Source organism: Battus philenor, unplaced genomic scaffold (assembly GCF_028537555.1).
Source record: "Battus philenor isolate CCGP_79_NKW_IND1 unplaced genomic scaffold, ilBatPhil1.0.hap1 SCAF_33, whole genome shotgun sequence".
NCBI classification, from domain to species: Eukaryota; Metazoa; Arthropoda; class Insecta; order Lepidoptera; family Papilionidae; genus Battus; species Battus philenor.
The window spans coordinates 731,062-744,807 of NW_027181697.1; the positions used below are offsets into that span (position 1 = coordinate 731,062).

Consider the following 13,746-nt stretch of genomic DNA (forward strand, 5'->3'; position numbering starts at 1 on the left):
CCGAATTGGTGATCCGACAAGTCCGGACCATTCTCTCTGAGATGCTTGATAAGGCGACCAGCGATCACTCGCTCCAAAAGCTTGTCAACCTCATTGAGCAACACTGTTGGACGTTATGCAGTAGGTGAATCAGAAACGTCGCCGGGCCAGAGGCGCTCTTCTCCTTGTTCGATATTAACGGTACCTACTCAGAAACGTTGAATGCCTCATCATTGCAAAATGGCGCTACTGTAAGGGCTAGGTTGGGAAATAAAGTGTTCAGTATTTCCTGCAATAATCTAGGCTAAAGAGTTTCCGTCACCGGAGGCGTCCAAGGACGAATTACATTTCTCACCGCCCCGTATGGACGTCCCCATGTATCACTATTGAGTGTCTCCAAAAGCTGTTCTCTGGACCGAATCTTGGACTCTTTTATGAGATCTTGTAGAGACTTTTTCTTTTCTCTATGGGCGCTGTATAGTTCATCTTCGGACCCAGCATCGTGGGGACGTCGTCTACAATGGCCAGTGTACCGGCGTCTAGCCTTTAAGCATTCACGTTTTAAGGTTGCGTTTTCTTGATTCCACCAGTACACCTGCCGCCCAGGGAGTTTGGGTTTAGCTGTAGGCGTGCTTGCATTGCATATCTGAGTCATTGCTTTCTGGAACCAGCTCGCTCTACCATCGACCTCCATAAGTTCCGTCGGAGCCACCCATGCCTGAATTGTCGAGGACTGTATAACTGCGTCCTTTTTTAGACCTCTGACAGCCCATCTCATGGTTGAACTTATATTGCCGTTTTTGCGAGAGCAAACTTAATGTATAGATGGTCAGATAACGTCTCTTCTCCCTCCAGAACTTTCAATCCGTGAGCGCATCGTGCTATGTCTGCGGAAGCAAAAGAAATATCGACGATTGATTCTCCTTGCTTGCGAACGCTTGTGTTTACTGAACCTCGGTTTAGGATTGATAAGCCCATCAAAGATGTCCAATCCTCTAGGGTTTCACCGCAGGCATCAGTGGCTGATGAACCCCAGGCCATTGATTTGGCATTTAAGTCGCCAACAAGTAAAAGTGATCGTGGCATTGACGGATTACAACCTTCAACTCACCAAGGAATGTTTCAAATTCAGCGAGGCTTCTGTTAGAAGTACGTTCCAATAATAAACTGTCGTCGCCATTGAATCGCTGCATAACATCTACCTTTGGCAATGAGTCTAGAAGCTATATTGTTATTAACTCCTGCTATTTTCACAAGGAACAATATAGTAACGCTCAACAACCACTGCTACACCGATAGTAAATTTTGGTGCTAAAGTTTCTGCATTTGGAAGACGTTCAAGCAATACGACAGGCTGCATGTGCGTATGAAAACCTGAAACGTTAATTTAGGATTTTTTAAATTCATTCATTTCATTAAGAAAATTTACAAAGTCTTCAGGTTCAAATTCTAAAATTTTTAGATCTTCAAGAAATAATAGTATATTAAGTTCTATTATAAACAACATGCTATTTTGATTTCATACTCTGTTTAACGAAAACTTATGAAACTAGGCAAAAGCAAACAAACATGACACATTTTAACATTCATTTGATTTGAAACTGTTTAAGAAGCCGATTGTTTTACTTAACTTCATGTAATCCTCTACTTTAACTGTAGATTATCTTATAACATGTCAATGAAACCTTCAAAATTGAATAAAGCAGTAAAATTTTAAACATCTTGGTATTATTTAGGTAAGAGATAATTTCAATGACTGCTTTGTAATGTGTATTCCAATAATGTATAAGAATAACTCTTGTCCTCATCTCAACAAAATAAAATCTTAAATTAGGCTTACTTTTAAATGAAACCAGATCCGAAAGACTCTTTGCTGTAGAACTACTTTTAAACGTTTTTTCATATTCCTTATTGATTTCAACATCCTTTTGGGTGGAAGACTGAACTTTGTTTGTGCTTGAATTATTAGGATTGTATGCACCCTGTGCAATCTTCCGTTGTGCTTGAACTTTTCTGTTACCGACTCTCCTGCAAAACAAATATTTCTTGCAATAATATGTAATAACACTGCAGCAGTGCACTATTTATAACTTTAAGGTATATATATGTGCTTAGTCCAGCTATAAATATAATACTATTATAATAAAAAATAAACAAAATATTTCTCTTGAATTGGGAATGTGTCATTTTCGCATCATTGTGCTTTCTTTTTTCATTTTAGGTCAATATATTGTAAAATATTTTGTAATAATTAAATGGAATACAGTGATAAAGAAAACTAAATCATTGTGTGCATTACATAAAGTGGTAATGGCGCTAAAGACAATTTTTAAAACCATCCTTACACTTGGTATTAGTCAAAGTTTTGTGTACCAGGCTATTAATGTGCACAATGGACCCTTCATTGTTTGTGGGAGAAATGATCTAGATGTCAATGTGTTCACAAGAAAAAGGTGATCAATGATTAAAGTAGTGACAGTATAAGGTCCTCATATTCGTTAAAGTAATGCTGTCCTATATATTTTTTCTTTGGTGATGTAGATAGCACCTAGAACGACGTTGCATATATTTCAAAAGATGATTTATAGCCTATAAGAGATGTTTATGTGGCAGCTCTAAAGAAGCTTCATAATTAGTCAACAGAGTACAATGTGGGTTCAGTGATAGTTTGGTGAAGTGTTAGCTATGAAAAAAGTGATAGCCAGCTTTTTGTAAAAAATGTAACAGAATACAACGCACAAGTGTATCAAAATCCCATATTTCAGAAGGTAGTCAAGTCCCTTAACAACACTGCACAATAACCAAGAATGGTTTATATTAATATTTTAAACTATAATAGTAACAAATGTTACATACAATAAGGAGAATAATGAATTCAACCACTCCCGTACCAATGACCTAACAACAAAGGTAACCTGTTAAGAGCCGAGCCATGGGTTATTCTTTATGTTGTGAGAGGTAAAAAAAGACACCTCACACTTGTATTAACCCACACAACCATAAAGCGAAAGCGTGTCTAGGGTCACACAATAACAAACGGTTGCTAATTTTTTTTTTAAAGTTTAATTATCAAATCAGGTCAACCAGATATGTTTGCATTTTTAACTGCGAACATTATTCAGTCAAAATCATTGCTTTCAATTTCAAATGATCAGACAACCATGAAGTTTCAGCGTAAATAAAGTATTTATGGCAAATCTGATCGATGGGCCTTTATAAAATATGTCGCTGTAATTAAAAATCAAAATGTTGAATAATAAGTATAAAAACAGTGCATTATGTGTAAATATTTGGATGGAACCTTAAATTAATTCATTTTTAAATTAATTCATTCATTAGGCATTCCCATTACGCTAAACTAAGTGTTAGGTTCACACGGTATAAAACGGGACGGCGATATTAAAAGCCCTGTCCATTGTAATGTGGCACAGAGCGGAGGACTGCGCTGCACGAATGGACTCACTGTTTGCAACGGGGCGGTGTGGTTGAGAGTCGGTTGCTGTTGAGCTACCATCCCCACTGAAGTCTGGACTAATCCATTCCCCACCAGACTCTGTGGAACCATACACTTTGCTTTTAGATACATAATTATGAAATATAGTTCAACCTCTAAAATATTTAGATGTAGCGGAGGACTGCGCTAATTTTTTTAGAAGAAATAGAGAATCACCTGCGGCTGCTGTTGTAACGTCTGTGCCTGGGCAATGGAGCTCTGCGGTGTTTGATTAGTATTGAGCTGTCCGACCAGGGTTCCAGCTTGCGCCATACCCCCGAGTTGAAACAATTCATTATTACATTATATCAAGTATCGTTTATATCACATTCTTATGATAAATTTATAAAAACACTTACCGGATGAACTTGCTGCACCATGGATACGGTTTTTGGAAGTCCAGTCATGGACAGGGTCTGTGCTACAGAGCCAACAGGCAAAGTACCTTGTTGCATGCCAAGGTTCGAGCCTAAAGAAAATAAAATATACCATTATTCTTCTTACAGAAATACATGCCAGAATGTACCTTTATTTATTTATTTTTATTTATTATCCTTTATTCTACACATTGGGATACATTTTAATAGTTTCATAATACTATACAAAATAGGACAATTAGCGGTCTTATCACACGAGGCAATCTCTTACAGACAACCATAGTATGGAAACAGTAGAAGTATAAATATTGAGTATTGAATGTGTACAAAATATACATACATATATACACACACACACACATATATATATATAAATATATATATACACAACATGTACACTAATAATAAATAAGTTATAATACATATTACGGTAAGAATACGGTAAAATAAAATTTATTATAAAAAAATTGACATTTTTATTTCAAACTAAAAATATAATGCAAATTGAACTATTAAAAATAAGTAAAATAAAAAAATGGTATTACAACGGTAACATGCATGTCTTGCTGCTGCAATAGTGCTTGCTGTTGAAGGTTCTTACTGATCGTCTGCTTGTCCTGGACGCTGCTAATTTGTGTCATCTGACCGCTCGAGTTCATTACCAGAAGTCTGCAAAAATAATTAGTATTTACCTAAAATAATAGCAAGTGGCTAGAATTGTCTAGGATGCCCTCGTCAAGGATGACACGTATTTTGTTCACTGTCAACGTCTTGTCCAGCTACTTTCGTTGGCACCATTAGGTGTCTAAACACCCATTTAAGCATTGTTTTATAAAAAAACACTACGTAATGTAATACACTTAACAGTGTTTGCCTGAACCAATGAACTGAAATAAAATTAGACTAAGCTCCCATATAATGCCATCCTTAAATTTAAAGAAATGAGTATTTCCAACCCGCACTGTTCAAAGAAGTGCCCACAAACTAGGACTATCTTTTTTGTGGTGGCTTATACAATTCCGGTTGACATTCTTATCGTGAGCAACGAAGTGAGCACGTACTGGAACAATTCCTGGTTCACGTGGAAGCGGTTGATCTTTAGCATGTCTGTCGAATCTGTGAGGATATCCTTTGCAAATGTTTGTGTATAATACTGACAGTTGTTGTGCTGTTGAATTTGGTGCTGCGTCTTATTAATCTGGTTGGCAGCGTTCTGCTTGGATCCAGGTGCTGGAGACGTGACGCATTCTTTCCTGCGGTGCTTGCCCTGGAATTCGAAAAACAATACAGCATTGCTTATTATTTTCAAAATAAATATGTATCACATAAATAAAATCTATTTTTAATCGATTTGCGGTGGCGGGGCGCAGAGGGCACTTTGTCTAAGACCTTTTTTAAGGTGGGGAAGCTCGAGGGCTCCTTAGAAAGCCTTAACTTGGTCAGCTTGTGATGTATTACATCTTTGCCCTCTATTTTTAACTCAATGAATATTTAAATTACAAGAATCCTGTAAATACATTTAGTCTATATCTGACAGAGTGTACATACATAAGTTATAATTTTTATTTAAAAAAAAAGTGTTGTTGAGTTTCCTGTTCATCTCGACAATGACACCTTGCAAATAAGAGTATAGCCAAATATATAAAAAAAAATAATTGATCGTCAATAAGAGACCCGATGCAAGTTCCAATATTAAATAAATTAACTTTATCTTTATTTTTATGTCATTGTTTCACATGGATTTTCATTCTTATAATATGTTCGACAGATCAAGTAAGTTAAGCTAATTTACTTGATCGGTCACAGGTACTCCGACACACTATGGTGCATCGAGGTTAATATCATCTCATAATTCATTTTCGTGTGATATGTATAAAAATATAAATCTATGCATTATCAATGAGACCCTGAACGTAGATTTTCACGCTAGTCAGTTAATAAATTCTTCATATTTTCCTTTTTTAATTGATTTTTGCCAAAACTATTTTAAAAACATCTTTAAATGTTATAAAGTATAAGCGAACACCTAATATAGATTTTCGCTCCAATTTTTTAATAATGGCTCATTTTTCTGTTTAAATTGATTTCAGAAACAAAACCTGATTTTAACCTTCCTGGACCCGCGCTAAATAGTGTAACACCTGTACCCGCACGGTGTAACAGACCGAAACCTTAAAATCCGTAACTTTGATTTTTTGGGAAAACCTATTGGAAACTTATATTGTATTTAAAGTTAGAGATATGTTTAATAACTTAAACCATTTTTTTTACAATTATTTGCATTTATTATTGTTGCACAGTCTTCAGAAACAGCCATTGAAAAACATTAGTTATTCTTACAAACTAAGATAAAATGAACCAAAATTAAAATTCTTCTTCAACATAACATAAAGATCTTCGTAAATCTTCTAGATAACAGAACTAGGAATAATAAAATAAAATCTAATCCTCTTGATATAATAAGAACGCGGTGACTTGAGTTTCGCCCCACAACCAAGACTGATCTTTCTTCGTCAGCATAGTCAACGGTTGCGCAACCTTTGCGAAGTTTGGCACGAACTTGCGGAACCACGAGCACGTCTGTAAGAAGGATTTCAAGTGCTTTACATTCGTCGGCTCGTTCATATCGACGATGGCGCTGATTTTATCAAAGTGGCGATAGCCCTTGAGACGAAATCACGTGACCTAGATACTTAACGCTTTCCCTAGCAAACACGCATTTAGCTCGATTGGCGCACAGGCTGAAGACACGTAGCGATCGAAAACAGCTTGAAGGTCCTGCAGATGTTGAGCAAAGTTTTCAGAGATCACGATGAGGTCGTCTATGTAATCTAAAATCGTCTCGCCTTTCAAAGCAGACCCTGAACGAAACCTGTCAATCAGGCGCTGGAACGTCGCCGGAGCGTTGCGCAAGCCAAAAGGCATACGCTTGAATCTGAAAACGCCAAATGGTGACACGAAGGCGGTCTTGTCGCGATCCTCTTCCTTGACAGCAACCTGCCAATAACCTGCCTTGAGCCCTTACATTATATCGTGTAATAAATATTTTGTTCATTATGCTGTATGAAGCACTCTATATACATAAATGAATAACAAAATGGAGAAATTAAATTACAGTTACAAGTAAACAAGATAATTGCTATTCTTTTTATCTTATTAAGAACCTATTACAAAGTTAACACAATGTAAAGCTATCTGACAGCTAAAGTATCCGATGACATTTTTCTTCGATTCGACCCCCCACAACACTGCGTGTTTCTAAGGCTCCGAATCCGTTTCATTTATTATCATATATTCCTAATAGGCTATCAGAGATTTTATTATCCGTGGCGGGCGGTGCACTTTATTGCACGAATACCACTGCATGTGCGGAAGTGGCTAAATATTGGTCCTTTTCTTACTTAGGATGGACTTCCGCGAGGTAACGCCTGATTCCATTAAATATTCAAGGTGTCATTGTCGAGATGAACAAGAAACTCAACAACACTTTTTAAAACAAAATAATAATTGTGACTTATGTATGTACACTCTGTCTGATATAAATTAATGTACTTACAGGATTCATGTAATTTAAATATTCATTGAGTTAATAATAGAGGGCAAAGATGTAGCACATCACAAGCTGACCAAGTTAAGGCTTTCTAAGGAGCCCTCGAGCTTCTCCACCTTAAAAAAGGTCTTAGACAAAGTGCCCTCTGCGCCCCGCCACCGCAAATCGGCAGAATCTGCAAATATCTCTTGGACAACAGTGTAAGCGATATAAAAAAATATTAAAAGATTATATTTATGTGATATATATTTATTTTGAAAATAATCAGCAATGCTGTATTGTTTTTCGAATTCCAGGGCAAGCACCGCAGGAAGGAAGGCGTCACGTCTCCAGCACCTGGATCCAAGCAGGACGCTGCCAACCAGATTAATAAGACGCAGCACCTGGTTTTAAACCGCAAAACCTGATTTTAAAATATATTCAAATCTATGCAGTATCAACGGGACGCTGAATGTAGATGTTCACGCTAGTTGGTTAATAAATTCGTCATATTTTTCTGTTTTAATTGATTTTAGCCAAAACTGTATTGAGAATATCTTCAAATCTTATACGGTCTAAACGAAACACCTGATATAGATTTTTGCTCTGTAATAATACTGCTACATAAAAATCCGCCATATGTGAAAGTTCCCGCGGACTTTGTCACAACGTTCAACCGTTTGCTCGTCCGCCCACTCGTCTCGCTCACTCGCACGGCGTGCACTATACGCGCTCTTGCTTGCGCCTTGCCGCATCACGTGCGCCCGCGGCCGTTGCAGTTCTTGGGGAGTCGAATTTGAACCAGGGATCGATGCGCAACCACTCGTAGGCGCATTATTCATTTGCCGCGCACAATAATTATGTTAATTATTCAATAAACGTTTTTCCACATCACACTGGCGCCCAACGTGGGGTCTACGCGCTAATTATCGACGAAATCGCGTACTCGACCATTCGCCATCTTAGCGTCGTAGAAGAATTCCATCTAAAAATTTAACAATTGTGCGTTATCGGAGTGAATTTCGTCAGTGGTTTTGCATCTGTTGTTTGCGATGCCGCGTCGTAAGGCTCCAGGCGTCCGTAACGACGGCGAGGATGAAGACTCGGGCAGGTTCATGACCGAGGGGCAGCTATCGTCGTTCATGGCGGCGTTCGCCAAGGCTCAGGCGGAGTCAAACCGCCAGCAACTCGAGAGCCTTTTGCTGCGATCGCCAGCCTTCATCACAGGAGCGCCCTCGTCATCACCATCACCATCATCGTTTTCGGCTCATCCGTCGCCGTCTGGAAACTTTGCCGGTTGCACGGCTCGTTTCAATGGCGCCTCACGCGACTCCGACATTCTGGAAGCATTTATCGACGCGATTGTGATATACAAAGAATGTATAAACATCTCGGACGATCATGCACTCTGTGGTTTACCGATGCTACTCGAAGGAGAGGCAGCCGTATGGTTCCGAGGCGTAAAAGCATCGATAGCGTCGTGGGAAGACGCGCTATGTACGGAGCACCCCACCCCCGGCATAAAATATTCCGAGACATCTTCGCTTCTGAGCAAGGAGACCGGGATCAATCGGAAGTATTCATCGGTCGTTTACGCGCCTCGATCGCCAAACTCCCGTATGCATTGGACGAGAGAATTCATTTAGATATGATTTATGGTCTCTTAAATAAGCGTATTCGGAAGCGATTAACACGAAAAAGTGTACAAAGCGTTGACGAGTTGGTTTCAAAGGCGCGCTGCATAGAGGAGTCGCTGATGGTGGTCTTATCGGTCGGGCAGTCCCGCGCGCCGTCAGATCAGCGAGCAGGGAGTGCGCGCACGCGCGCGCGTGCGACGTACAACGCACGCGCCGCCGCCGTCGCTGTACCTGCTGTGGTAAGCACAACGAATCCGCCGAATCCAGGTATACGTTACTTTACTTTACTGCAAGAAGAGTGGACATGATCACGATGAGTGCTCAAGGCTTATGTCTAAAAGTTATCCGCATACAGTTTCGTGTTACGGTTGTGGTATGAAAGGTGTTATTCGCGCTAATTGTGTTAACTGTAGTACAAAAAACACGGACACTAACGATTCGTTCTTTTCGTGCGATTTTATGTCAACAAATAGGCATTTATATTTCAAAACCGATGCATCGCAATGTCAAGCCCTTGTTTATTTTGATTGAAATTGTGTTTTTGTTTTAATTCTGTTTGTAATGTACATTATGTGCCTGATGCGTGGTCAGTGGATAACTCGCATACCGAGCGCTTGCCTCCGGATGTTTGTACCAAAGGCCGTCCAATTTTGGACATAGAGATTTTCGGCTATCGCGGTACCGGTCTATTAGACACGGCGGCTAAACGTAGCGTTGCCGGATCCACGCTGTACTCCTTGTTGCTTAAGTTAGGGCAGTCGATGCGTAGCTCTACGTAGCGCTGACGGAGGGTGTCATCGAAGAGTGTGAGTCTCTGTGGGCAGCACCAGCGCTGTTAGTACCTAAAAAGGATGGGTCCTACAGATTTTGTGTGGATTATCGCAAATTGAATTCCGTCACGAAGGTTGACTCCTACCCGCTTCCGGTGATCGACGATCTACTGCAGTATACTAGTAAAAGCTGTTTCATGAGCACCATCGACCTCAAGGCAGGTTACTGGCAGGTTGCTGTCAGGGAAGGGGATCGCGACAAGACCGCCTTCGTTTCACCTTTTGGCGTTTTCAGATTCAAGCGTATGCCTTTTGGTTTGCGAAACTCTCCAGCGACGTTCCAGCGCCTGATTGACAGGTTTCGTTCGGGGTCTGCTTTGAAAGGCGTGACTATTTTAGGTTACATAGACGACCTCATCGTGATCTCCGAAAACTTTGCTCAACATCTACAGGATCTTCGAGCTGTTTTCGATCGCCTGCGTGTCTTCAGTCTGTGCGCCAATCGAGCTAAATGCGTGTTTGCTAGGGAAAACGTAAAGTATCTAGATCACGTGATTTCGTCTCAAGGGCTATCGCCAGACTTTGACAGAATCAGCGTCATCGTCGATATGAACGAGCCGACGAATGTGAAGCACTTGAAATCCTTCTTACAGACGTGCTCGTGGTTCCGCAGGTTCGTGCCGAACTTCGCAAAGGTTGCGCAACCATTGACTATGCTGACGAAGAAAGATCAGTCTTGGTTGTGGGACGAAGCTCAAGTCACCGCATTCTTGGAACTTAAGAAATTATTTTACTAGGACTGACGCGAGCAGCTATGCTTTAGGTGCAGCTCTCTTGCATGGGGAGTCGCCGCGGGACGAGCGTCTGATCGCGTACGCCAGCCGCCTTCTGACTTCGGCGGAACGAAACTACTCAACCACCGAGCATGAAGCTCTTGCAGTTGTGTGGGCAGTCGAGAAGTTTCGCGGCTACATCAATGGTCATCCCGTGCGCGTCGCCAGCGACCACCAGCCCCTGAAGTGGTTACTAACCTTGAAGTCTCCTGCAGGTAGATTGGTCCGTTGGGCTATGAAGTTGCAGTTTTTCGATCTCCAAGTGGACTACACCCCAGGAAAGGCAAACGTCTTCGCAGATTCGCTCAGTCGACCGCCATGCGTTAAGGAGGCTCGAGATGCTTGTGGCGTCTGTACGGTGGTGGTTGAAACGCCACGATGGGAGGCGACCGCTCTTCGTGAAGATCAGCTCGCAGATCCTGAAATCGCGAAGATTATCCTGGGCCTGGAGGGAAAAGAAGAAGTGGAGATTGGTAGGTGGACAGATAGAGGTTATCATATGTCAAAGGGGATACTTTACCGATATACGGAAGCAGAAACGGAAGAACCGCAGCTTGTTGTGCCAGTCAACCGTCGGAAGCAAGTGATGGTTGAATGTCACGACGCTGCAACAGCTGGTCACGGTGGTGTTGATAGGACTTTGCATCGTATTTCCCAGCGGTTCTATTTTCCTGGAATGCGTCGTTTCGTAGTGGAGTATCTCAAGTCTTGTACTGAATGTCAGCGTTACAAGTTTTCGAATGAGATTCCTTCAGGCTTCTTGCAGACTCTAGTACCCGCACAGCGCTTCGAAGTTGTAGCAGTAGATTTGTTGGGTCTACTTCCTAAGGGTCCCAAGGGTGAGCGTTGGGTCCTTATTGTCAAAGACACCGCCAGTAAGTGGGTAGAGCTGTTTGCGCTTACTGAAACTACTGCTGAAAGCTTGTGCTAAGATCTTGATAGATGCGCTTGATATGCGATTAATTTCTGACAATGGTGTCCAATTCGTCGCTGATGTTATGCAGAAAGCCATGTTTGTTTTGGGTGTTAAGCAGAATTTGGTGCCTCTGTATCATCCAGAAGCGAATCCTGTGGAGAGGAAGAACAAGGACCTTAAGGTGCTGTAAGATAAGTCCGACATTAACATAGGGAAGTATCGTGTCTCTGACTTAAGACGCTATCACTCGCGAGAGGGTGAATGCACTGAGATTCCTGAGCCTGTGGCTCCAAAACGTCCTCGCGGCCGACCGCAAAAGCTTGTGTCGGTTTGACCAGTTGTGAGGTCACTGGTCCTGTAGCCATGGCGCAGCAAGTGCGCCCGCGGCCGTCGCAGTTCTCGGGGAGTCGGATTTGAACAAGGGATCGATGCGCAACCACTCGTAGGCGCATTATTCATTGTCCGCGCACAATAATTATGTTAATTATTCAATAAACGTTTTTTTTTTAATAATGGCTCAATTTTCTGTTTAAATGGATTTCAGAAACAAAACCTGCTTTTAAAATATATTCAAATCTATGCATTGTCAATGGGACGCTGAATGTAGATGTTCACGCTAGTTGGTTAATAAATTCGTCATATTTTTCTTTTTTAATTGATTTCAGCCAAAACTCTATTAATAACATCTTCATAACTTATTCAGTCTGAACCAAACACCTGATATAGATTTTCGCTCTATTTTTTTAATAATGACTCATTTTTCTGTTTAAATTGATTTCAGCACTCCAGACTGTTTGCCATTAATTAACAAACTTGGGCTGATGAGCTTGTTCCACAAAACTGGAAGGATGCTATTATTGTTAAACTATACAAAGGCAAAGACCTCTCAGATTGCAGCTCATTTTAAGGAATTGCCCTGCTTTCAGTAGCTGGCAAGATCCTGGCGCATACCATCAACAAGCGCCTATGTACGTTAGCTGAAAGCTTCCTTCCCGATACCCAGTGTGGTTGCAGACCGAATTGAGGAACTGTTGATGCCATCTTTGTTGTTAAACAATTACAAGAAGAAAAGCCTTGAGCAACACTGTGACCTCTACATGTGTTTTGTGGACCCGGAAAAGGCCTTGGATCGCGTACCAAGATCGGCCCTTGGACAGTATATGAGAAATATGGATGTCCTCTGAAGTTCGTAAATTTAATGCGTCAATTTCATGAAGGCATGATGGTCCGTGTATGCCACGAAAATGACGTGACAGTTTAATGTAACAAGCGGAGTGAAATAAGGCTGTGTAATGGCTCCAACCCTATTTGCTACATACTTTGCTGCGGTTATGAAGGATGCCCTTAGGAACTGCAATGATAGTGTTTCATTAAATGTTCGCACGGACAAGAGTGTACAGGACCTTACCCATTTCAGAGTAAAACATAAAGTCCATCAGACCTCTGTGCTGTAAATTCTTTATGCAGACGATGTTTGCCTTATGGCTGACAGTATGGAGAATCTGCAAAGATATCTGCGCGAATCGCAAAAGCCGCTGCTGCTTTTGATAAACTGAACCAAAGAGAACTTGCCGTTTATAGAGCAATCACACTACCTCTGCTTCTGAATGCCTCGGAGACCTGGTGTCTGTACAAGGGTGACATCAGACGTCTTGACGTCTTACGCATGAAGTGTCTCCGTGACATCCTTCGTTTGCAATGGCAGAATCGTGTCTCTAACTCTGAAGTTCTTCGTCGGACTTTAATGACCAGTATAGAGAGTCTGCTAACGAAGCGTCAACTACGCTGGTCTGGATACCTGGTGCTTATGGACCCGTCAAGGTTGCCAAACTCGGTTCAAAGCAAATTAAAAATTCAAAAAGAGCAGGTGGAGTGGCTCTTGTCTGCACAAAAAAAATTAAAAGCTGGGCATTCTCCTGCGGAAATAATAGTGTGTAGCGGCCTGGGTCTTTTCCACGAGTTTCGCTTCTTTAAAAAATTTTAGGGTCGGCCCTCTGCGCTTTGTTACCTCGACAGGAGTGAAACTTAGGACATAAATTAAAAATATAAGTTTCCAAACGTAAATTACTATTATTCTTATTATTATTTATTATTTAAAAAATATTTAAAAAGTACGAAAAGAAAACTTACCAAAATGACAAAGATATTAACTAAAAAATATATACCATCTTATATTTAAATGTTATTTATTTATCAATTTTATGAAAAATTA

The 13,746-nt window shown here is 40.8% G+C and overlaps 2 protein-coding genes across 2 annotated transcripts; both read right to left on the minus strand.

Annotated features, from left to right (window-relative positions):
- Positions 1 to 283: 283 nt before the first annotated feature.
- On the minus strand, positions 284 to 757 carry LOC137927552 (uncharacterized). The gene has a single exon (XM_068771337.1). The coding sequence runs from the start codon at positions 755 to 757 to the stop codon at positions 284 to 286; it is 474 nt and encodes a 157-aa protein (XP_068627438.1).
- Positions 758 to 3,839: 3,082 nt separating this feature from the next.
- On the minus strand, positions 3,840 to 11,488 carry LOC137927562 (uncharacterized). Its single transcript, XM_068771340.1, has 5 exons — positions 11,139 to 11,488; positions 10,817 to 11,063; positions 5,008 to 5,116; positions 4,395 to 4,518; positions 3,840 to 3,941 (listed from the first exon to the last, which is right to left on the minus strand). The coding sequence occupies exons 1-3, from the start codon at positions 11,262 to 11,264 to the stop codon at positions 5,043 to 5,045; spliced, it is 447 nt and encodes a 148-aa protein (XP_068627441.1). The 5' UTR covers positions 11,265 to 11,488; the 3' UTR covers positions 3,840 to 3,941; positions 4,395 to 4,518; positions 5,008 to 5,042.
- Between the last annotated feature and the right edge of the window lie 2,258 nt (positions 11,489 to 13,746).